Source organism: Oncorhynchus mykiss, chromosome 13 (assembly GCF_057628025.1).
Source record: "Oncorhynchus mykiss isolate SJ-2025 chromosome 13, ASM5762802v1, whole genome shotgun sequence".
Lineage (NCBI taxonomy): Eukaryota > Metazoa > Chordata > Actinopteri > Salmoniformes > Salmonidae > Oncorhynchus > Oncorhynchus mykiss.
Genome location: NC_143034.1, coordinates 28,795,188 through 28,804,766, shown reverse-complemented (window position 1 = coordinate 28,804,766; position 9,579 = coordinate 28,795,188). Strand labels below are relative to the sequence as shown.

Here is a 9,579-nt window from a genome sequence, read left to right as displayed (position 1 = left end):
TAAATATCACAATCGGGACTCAATGGCAATGCAAATCTCACAATCAGGACTCTGTTTAAAATGACCCTTGATAAGCAAGCAATTTTATTGTTGTGCATATGTGCATTTTCAGCCCCTTGTGTTGCCAGCCCGGCCCAACATTACCTGTATAAGCAGCTTTTGAATTAAACATTATCTGTGATCATGATAATGCATTACCCTGCACCATCTCATTGACAAAAATATATGTGTTTACATACTAGCTAGCACTCATCAAGAATTTAATGTCTGTCCATCCATTCTACGATGATCATTTGTATTAAACCGGGCTTCAGTGGGTTTACCATCATTGGTGGCCTGTAGCACCACCTTCTGGTTGAGAGATGTAATTAAAAAATAAAATATTTTTTACAACGGATTGAATGAGTCATGATTTATGGATGAAAACCTTTTGCCATCCTTTGTCTGCAAGGTGGTATGTATTGTATATGACAAGTGGAGGAAATTGATAGCATTCTGAAATCCGAAATGGGGTATCCAACAAGGGCAGATAGGCATTGCTGAAATGTAGGTTGTCAAGCTCAGGACAGTGCTGCTTGCTCTGATGGAAGGCTCTAGAATTCCCAAATCATGTCTTATCACTTTAATTGGGGAACAATGAGTGCAGTCTAGGAGGCCACTCCTCTGAATCTAGCAGGCTACAAGTGGAAGTCAAATGGTTATGATAGGGGAGGTCTAATTATAAACGCCCATGCATTGATGATTTATCTTTTGCAAATGAATTGATGGACTTTATATTCTATCCTGTTCTATTCTATGACATTACATTTTATAAGTGACACGTGGATTGCTGAATCACCAGATTTATGTTTTTAAGTGCAGTCACATCAAGTGCAGTCACATAGTGTGAGGGCCTGTGCGATGACTCTCGTCCAGGAAGTTTTGATGATGTGGCACAGTCTGGAATAGAATAGATTCCGAATCTTTATTTCTTATTTTTCCTCCCCTAATTTCCTTAGTCACTTTAATAGCACAATGTTAGATTGTTTCTTCCCGAGCCAAATTGAACTGAAATTGACACAGCTTTTAAGTTTGGCGAAGGCTGGGCGGTGAGATGCCAAGAACAGACTGAGCAGATCAGGTGCCCAAGCACTGCCCACAGCCATTGGCACAAGTGGTCAGATTTTTATTCTGTGCACCGGAGAAAATAATGGACTAATTTGTTGAAGTTGTCCTATCATTTCCTAAGACGTGCAGTGAATTCAAAATAGGCCTTGAATACTAAATGTTTATTATTGCCTAAGCTATTAGGGATGTTATTACCATGCTGATTCTTGCAAGGAATCAATCCATAGCCTATTATACAGCCATCAATCAATCAAATTCAGCAACAACAAATGTAGTCTTGTATTGAATTAATTTCCCCCAATCAATGTCAATAATTGGAACAATTTGGATGTTGTAATATTTAGGCTACTATGCATGTCACTAATTGCAAAGTAGCCCAGCATTCTGAAATGATTAATTATTTGTGTTATTTTGTGTGTATTTTTTTTGTATTGCTAGATATTACTGCACTGTTGGAGCTAGAAAACACAGGCATTTCGCTGCACCTGCGATAACATCTGCAGATCTGTGTATGCGACCAATAAACTTTTATTTGATTTCTCTCTCTCATCACTTCACGCCACAGGGAGAGAGAAATGGGGGGAGGGAGACAAGGGACACACTGAACACAGAACGAACGCATAGGATTTGCGGAAGTGAGGGAGCGGGTGGGGCTTCGATGGGAACATGAGAGAGATAGAGATAGCGAGAGAAAGAGAGTGGTCAGACTTGTGAGGCTTTTTATTCTAACAAATGAGACCGTATGTTTGACCCCGGGGTTCGACTGCTTACAACAGCAAGCTGGATATATTCATGCGTGCACTCGCTCGGTCTTCGTTAGAATAGAAATGGATGTCGTTTTTTTGTAGGTGCTTATCTGTGCGATAATGAAAGAACGCTTTAAATAGTTTATTCGCTCGTAGCCTATTTATGGTAGATAGCGCGTTGGCCTTTCTTCATTATATGACAACGGGGATCCATCAAACGGCGGTAGCTATGTGAAGCGTTGAAATCGTTTATTCCCTTTCGTGAATTGAGGAATAATTATGAACAACGCGCAAGATATGTCTCCCGATTTTGTCTTGATGCGCCTGGTTTCCGCGGCCGAGGATGACCGCTTAGACGAGGAGAATGGGAATCTGTCGTCGGGTGGAGTGGTGGCAGGACTCGGTAAAGAGGTCTTGGCTCATAGCAACATGAAAGGGGGCTTGGAATTCTCCCGAGATCCCAAGACAGGCCTCGCGCATTCCGGGCATCTCTCTTCGCTGAACAATGCACAACAGAGCTGCGGAACGGCGGCACCTGACACCGGGGTGATGGCAACTAGACCTTCGGTGTCTATTACTCTTCCTCCACAGAGCGCTATGGAGGCCAAGGGCTTTGAGTTCGCTCACAGAGGCGGCTTACGGCCTCAGCTCCTTGTGTTTCCTAACATATTGAGGGATGGTGAGGAGATTTTAGACCGTGAATCCGACGGTCGGAATCAGTCGAGGGAACATAATGGTTTGGACAAGACCTCCGGCTCTGTCTCCGACATAAGCGGAGGCATCAATAACAACACGCTCAGCGCCGGCGACACGCAACAGCAGAACCATCTGTCCCGGAGCTGGGGTCTGCATCCCCGGGTGGCATTATCCACGGTTGCTGCCGATATCGAGGGAGGTGAGCTATGTCATCGGCACCGTTTGATCACCAACCCATTAGACTGGCCTCCCTTATCGGATAAATCCAATCCTCTCACCATGATAGAGTCGAAATGGGGGTGCACAACCGGGGAACTGCCCAACGGCCCAGTGTTCGACCTGGCCAGAAGGTTCGGGGAGCTGGGGCTCGGCGCGGTACCCAAGATATTATTCAAGGACGGGGAGATGCCCCAGTGCTCGTGTCAGGGTGCACATGGGCCGGCACCTGCGGGGATGGGGCATGGGGATGACCCGACTGAGACTAGCGATGCTTTGTTGGTGCTGGAGGGGCTGGGGACTGGGGACGTGGCCAGCCTGGGTATCACTGGCTGCCCGGAGGACGATTCGGATGAAAGTCGAGCACGTCGAGTTCAAAAGATGTCCGGTGCATTTTCTCTCAGTAGCTTTCAAGCAGAGTTGACCAGACAGATGGAAGGGGTGGCTGGAGAACCTTGTCCGTCGGCGCACGGTGACGCACAAGTATGTAGCCTGCATGGAAACGCACCTAACCCAACTCAACCGAGCCCGGGAGATACAGAACAGAATCCGGAGGTGTCGAAATTACCTGGGGCCTCTGCGGCTACACCAAGCTCGGACCGACCTGTCAGTCCAAACCCTAGCCAGGCATCAACACCCCGGAAGCGGGCAGACAAGTGCGTCAGTGCGCCCCGGACTCCAAACGGTCGGGGAAGCGACGGAGAGAAAACACTAAAAGTTCCAGGGAAGTCCAGAAAGGGTTCACTTAAAATACGCCTGAGTAAACTTTTCAGAACTAAAAGCTGTAGTGGTTCCAATAGCCTTCTGGATAAGAGGCCATCAGTGGCCTTTTCAATCTCCTCCGCTGGAAGTCTGACGGATATGGCCAGTGGAAGTGGTGGGGAGCATGACGTGGACAGGTAAGGACTTCAACACTTTTAAGCATCGTGAGTAATTACTGATTATATGCCTATAATTTATATCAGGATACTATAGACCCATAACTGTCAGAATATTTTCAAAATCTGTTTTTGTTTCTTCTAAATCTAAGCTACCTAGCTAATATCTATTTTTCACCCTATCACCTCTATATTCCATCCCTCTATAACTTATTTCATTCCTATTTTGCTGTCTTTCTCTTGCCATAGCCAACCCAGAATGACCAGGGCCCAAAGTGCCTTCTCTCCTGCTTCCTTTGCTCCTTTCACTGGTAAGGGGCTCTGCCATTTCTTGGCTGAAGAGGCAAACTCTGGTCCAAGAACTCATGTCTCTTTAGTGGCATCACTCTCTTCCTCTATCATTTCCTTTCTCACATTCCCTCTCTCTCTCTTTCTCTTTCCTTCTTTCCATTTCTGGGTGCAGGTGAGACTGTTTCATTGGTGGATGTGGATATTTCGAGGAGAGGAGCGAACACTCGGCACCCTCCCACGCCTCCACCTCCGCCACGCAGAAGTCTCAGTCTATTAGGTACTTTACCTCCTTTCTTTCTCTCTGTTCTTTCTCTCCATGTGTGTCTCTGTAGAGTAGTCTATTTTTCTCTGTTGTCTCTCCCTTTCTTTCACGCATCTCTTTTGCCTATGTTTCTACCTGTAGGCAAACGCAAACACTAAAAATTATTCCTGCACACCCTCACTCACCCTACTGTCCTATAGCCACCGTATTACCTCCCTCTCCTGAAAGCAATATCACAGTATGTAAACATACCCATTCTGTTCTATGGTGATGGAGAGCCTAATAGCTTTACACCATCTCTGATCCCCACGGCAACACTCACATCGACAGCCATAAGTCTGAGGGACTGTTGTATTGTGGCCTCTATAGACCAGCGTTTCTCAACGTCGATCCTGGGGACCCACCCTCTCGACCTATCAGAATTGAATGTTCAGCCAAGCAGTGGTACAAGGACAAACCAATTTACTGAATGTCACGTTGAATCACCCATTTCTGGCAACCTAAAAATCTAAAATTACATCGGATGTCGTTTTGATTTGTTAATTACCCTAGAATACTTCAAGGAGTACATTTAAATAAATCAAAATATGTATCAAAAAACAAACAGTGCAAAAAAAGTTGAGATGAAAACTTCACATCACAGTGGGTCCAGAGGAGAGGAGTTGAGAAAGCCTGTGATCTAGACTCCTCCCTGGTCTGAAACCCCCCCCCCCCCCCCCCCCCCTGCTCTGTTCCAGATGACATAGGTGGGCCGCAGCCTGGTCCTTTCCTAGTGGGTGTTATGGGGGCCTCCCTACAGTCCCTCCCCCTGCCTCTTCCTCCTCCTCATCCCTCCCATGCCACCATCCAGCATAGTATCAGCCTCAATGGTAAGACACCAGAGAGCAGAGAGCTGGGAGCTGTGCATGGGGCAAACGGGCGGACGGTGTCGTAATAGAGCACGTAATGGCCAGAGCCAAAGACTCTGAAAAGACCAATAATAATACAAAACAGTACCAATAAGATATATTTATAATGCTGTATTTATAAACATGTGTGAATATATCAGTAATCATAAACATGTATAACATCTGCAGGTATGAATATATATGTAACATAAAAACCTGTGTGCCTGTCGGCCAATGCCTAAGTTCGTAGAGTGATATGTTGTGACACTCGCGTGTTGGGGTGAAGGTTGTATAATTGCCCTCAGGTCAAATAATGTAAGTGCTTGTATTCAGGAAAGACTATACAGACCGATCAGCGTGGAAATGAATCATGAAGGTGTGCGGTCGCGAACCAATGCTTGTCTGATCTTTTCATTATATGTCTTGAGAATTAGTATTTGTGGCACCTGGTCTGTCTAAGCAGTCTTGCTCAAATTGAACACCGTTATCATCTATTAGTAACAAGTCCTAACTTGAGATCTATGCGTGTGACTTGAACTTTCTTGCAACTCCCATTTATGCCAAATGTAATGGGTTGGGCTACACATTCATATCATTGTGTCTAGCTGAATATTTCTCTATTTGTTTCAGATGCATTCCTCCGGGCCCTGCCTCACTCCACCTCTTCACAGCTCCTCTCAGCTCCTCCCTCTTCCAGGTTGGCCCCGCCCCCAAGGCTCTGTCCTCTGAGGCGGCCTGAGGCCAGCAACTTCACCGCTAGTCTGAGAGAGCTGGAAAAGGTAATTGCGACCCACTCAACGACACACATACATACTGACTGACTGAATATAGACTCACTACTAATCAATTGGGTTACATACTAACAAATAGGTACAAATATTGAATTAATGATAACTGCCTTGGTGTTAGTGGGTGTGTGATAACAAACCTTTAATTGATGAAAACTTCTTCATGACATTCATTCAGTTCTACGTTTATATTTGATTCTACGGATGGTGTGTGTGTGTGTGTGTGTGTGTGTGTGTGTGTGTGTGTGTGTGTGTGCGCCTGTGTGTATGTTTCTATGATCATAATCACTTACATGTCTATCCACAGTGCGGCTGGTATTGGGGTCCTATGAACTGGGAAGATGCAGAGATGAAGTTGAAGGGGAAGCCTGACGGGGCGTTCCTGGTGAGGGACAGCTCTGACCCCCGCTACATCCTCAGCCTCAGCTTCCGCTCCCAGGGAGTCACACACCATACGCGCATGGAGCACTACAGAGGTGAGTTACACACACCACACGCGCATGGAGCACTACAGGGGTGAGTTACACACACCACACGCGCATGGAGCACTAGAGAGGGGAGTTACACACACCACACGCGCATGGAGCACTACAGAGGGGAGTTACACACACCACACGCGCATGGAGCACTACAGAGGTGAGTCCTGTGTACAGTAAATATGCAGAAACGCGCACACAGTCAGTCAATCACACAAATATAAATGTTGTAGCTACTCAGTCAGTATGTTTATTGACACACATACACACACACACGAAGGCAGGCACACACACACACAGACACACACACACACACGCACACAGAGCAACATGGTGAGTCACCCGCACACAAATTGGGTGAACGACAAAGACATGCTCGCATATATACATGGCATACGCATAAAGCACTTCTAACGGGATTTACTCACATACAGACACATTCATCATGCAGTGTAAATATATGACAGACAGAAAGCATGCAGAAAGCATGCAGTTAATTCTATTTATGTTTTTACACATACAGCACATATCAGCCACCCAACCCATGGGGTAGTTGAGAAAAACAAGTGATAGATGATATAATACGTGCCTATAACAAGTAATAAAGCGTTATACCTGAACACTTTAAATAAAGTGGTACCACAAGGTTCTATTTCATTCCCCTTTAAATGGTATTTGGTTCTATTTCATTCTCCTTTAAATGGTATTTGGTTCTATTTCATTCCCCTTTAAATGGTATTTGGTTCTATTTCATTCCCCTTTAAATGGTATTTGGTTCTATTTCATTCTCCTTTAAATGGTATTTGGTTCCATTTCATTCCCCTTTAAATGGTATGTACGTGTAAGTGTTCGGTGTAACCTTAAGGTGTGTGTCCCTTCCATGTCTCCATCTATAGGGACATTCAGCTTGTGGTGTCACCCCAAGTTTGAGGACCGATGTCATTCTGTGGTGGAGTTTATCGAGCGAGCCATCATGCACTCCAAGAATGGAAAATTCCTCTACTTCCTGCGATCACGTGTGCCAGGTAAAAAACGGCCCCCATTCCTACACGGCCTAACCAATTAGATGTTTATGTGAACTACCACATAGTGTAGTGGTTGGAATGACAGTAAGCATAGCATACAAGGTTGCTGAGAGGTTACGAGCATCTGTATTGGTTGTTTGTGCTCATTCGTGTGTGTGTGTGTGCATCGAATGTGTGTGTGTGTTCCAGGGCTCCCCCCTACCCCGGTGCAGCTGCTCTACCCAGTGTCCCGGTTCAGCAACGTCAAGTCCCTGCAGCACCTCTGCCGCTTCTGCATCCGACAAATGGTCCGCATCGACCACATCCAGGAGCTGCCGCTGCCCAAGTACTGCCATACTCAATTTATCAAAATATTTATTTAGTCATTCATTTTAACCTTGTATTTGTTTTCTTGGAAATAGTTGTTAGTGAAATAGCATTCTCTCCCGAGCTTTGACAGAAATGCCTCAGCATATTATTTTTGTCTAAATAAATACATCAAGGAAATAATCCTTGATTGCTGACAGACTAGACATGGATGATGTGCTTTGAGACCAAGTGAAAAGTGCTATAAAAAGCAGCTGTACTTTAATGCAATCCATCATCCTCCTCATCAGTTTCCTTTCTTTTACGGAGAGTGTTATACACAGGGAGAATACTACCTCGCATGCTAAACATAATGTAAAGGCAACTTTCTGCATTTGACCTCTCCCTCTCCAGACCACTGATCATGTACCTGAGGAAGTTCTACTACTACGATGCAGAGGAAGAGATGTACCTGTCAATCAAGAGCATTCGACCAGGGGCTGGAGTAGAACAAGTGGCCGAGTCTCAGACGTAACTGGACGAGGTGTCTGCTGGTCTGCCAGTCTTCCAGCATCAGCCAATCAAAGTCCTCGGGCACCCTCTGTATCCAGTCAGCTGCAGTCAAAGGGATCCAGATGACCATGCCTTCTCTTGACTTTGACCAATGAGATTAGAAAGGGACAGAAGTGGAATGCTGGAAAATTGTCCATACGGCGGGCACACATGGGGCAGGGACAAAAAAGGACACAGCCTCATTGAGAACGGACAGGAGAACGGACTCTTCTAGCCTGTAAACAACCTGAAAACAAAAAAACAACAACTTGAACCTAGACTTTGAATCAATCCCTAGACAGATATTTACTGTACCTATGAACTGAAGTTGAAGCACTGGTCCATTTGTACTGCTATTTTTTCCAATTATCATAATTTCCTTGTTTTCTTCCCTCCTGTTGCTATGAGGGTTGTTGTGGACTGGCCCACAGGAGGCCATGGTTGATCTTTGTTTGTTGGTTTTAATTGTCAAAAAAATCCCTGATTGTAACTTGCTCATCATTCTGTTCCTCCGTACCCCAAGCTGGCCACAGGCTCAGCATTTTCAGTAAAAGAGAAAAAATATGGCTTCCCTCTTTTGCACAATCATATTTTTTTTTTTTTAATAATTTTTTTTTTTTTTACCCCTTTTTCTCCCCAATTTCGTGGTATCCAATTGTTGTAGTAGCTACTATCTTGTCTCATTGCTACAACTCCCGTACGGGCTCGGGAGAGACGAAGGTTGAATGTCATGCGTCCTCCGATACACAACCCAACCAGCCATACTGCTTCTTAACACAGCGCTCATCCAACCCGGAAGCCAGCCGCACCAATGTGTCGGAGGCTACACCGTGCACCTGGCAACCTTGGCTAGCGCGCACTGCGCCCGGCCCGCCACAGGAGTCGCTGGTGCGCGTTGAGACAAGGAGATCCCCACCGACCAATCCCTCCCTAACCCGGACGACGCTAGGCCAATTGTGCGTCGCCCCACGGACCTCCCGGTCGCGGCCAGTTACGACAGAGCCTGGACTCTGATGGCACAGCTGGCGCTGCAGTGCAGCGCAGCGCCCTTAACCACTGCGCCACCCGGGAGGCCCGCACAATCATTTTTAATTGACTGAAATAAAGTGGTAGTAGGTGCCAGGCGCACCGGTTTGAGTGTGTCAAGAACTGCAACGCTGCTGGGTTTTTCACGCTCAACAGTTTCCTGTGTGTATCAACAATGGTCCATCGCCCCAAAGGATATCCAGCCAACTTAACAAAACTGTGGGAAGCTTTGGAGTCAACATGGTCCAGCATCCCTGTGGAACACGCTTCACACCTTGTAGAGTCCATGCCCCGACGAATTGAGACTGTTCTGAGGGTAATGCACACCTCAAACCACACATAGA

The 9,579-nt window shown here is 46.0% G+C and overlaps 1 protein-coding gene across 2 annotated transcripts; it reads left to right on the top strand.

The window, feature by feature from the left end:
* Nucleotides 1-1,644: 1,644 nt before the first annotated feature.
* socs7 (suppressor of cytokine signaling 7) lies at nt 1,645-8,696 on the top strand. Of its 2 annotated transcripts, XM_021557087.3 has the most exons (9): nt 1,645-3,664; nt 3,893-3,954; nt 4,107-4,211; nt 4,934-5,065; nt 5,714-5,862; nt 6,179-6,347; nt 7,244-7,372; nt 7,562-7,697; nt 8,072-8,696. In XM_021557087.3, exons 1-9 carry the CDS (start codon nt 2,133-2,135, stop codon nt 8,190-8,192), a joined length of 2,535 nt encoding a protein of 844 aa, XP_021412762.3. In that variant the 5' UTR covers nt 1,645-2,132; the 3' UTR covers nt 8,193-8,696. The 2 variants fall into 2 exon arrangements, with proteins under 2 accessions (XP_021412762.3, XP_021412764.3); XM_021557089.3 differs by lacking the exon at nt 4,934-5,065 and having other exon boundaries at nt 1,736-3,664.
* The last annotated feature ends 883 nt before the right edge of the window (nt 8,697-9,579 follow it).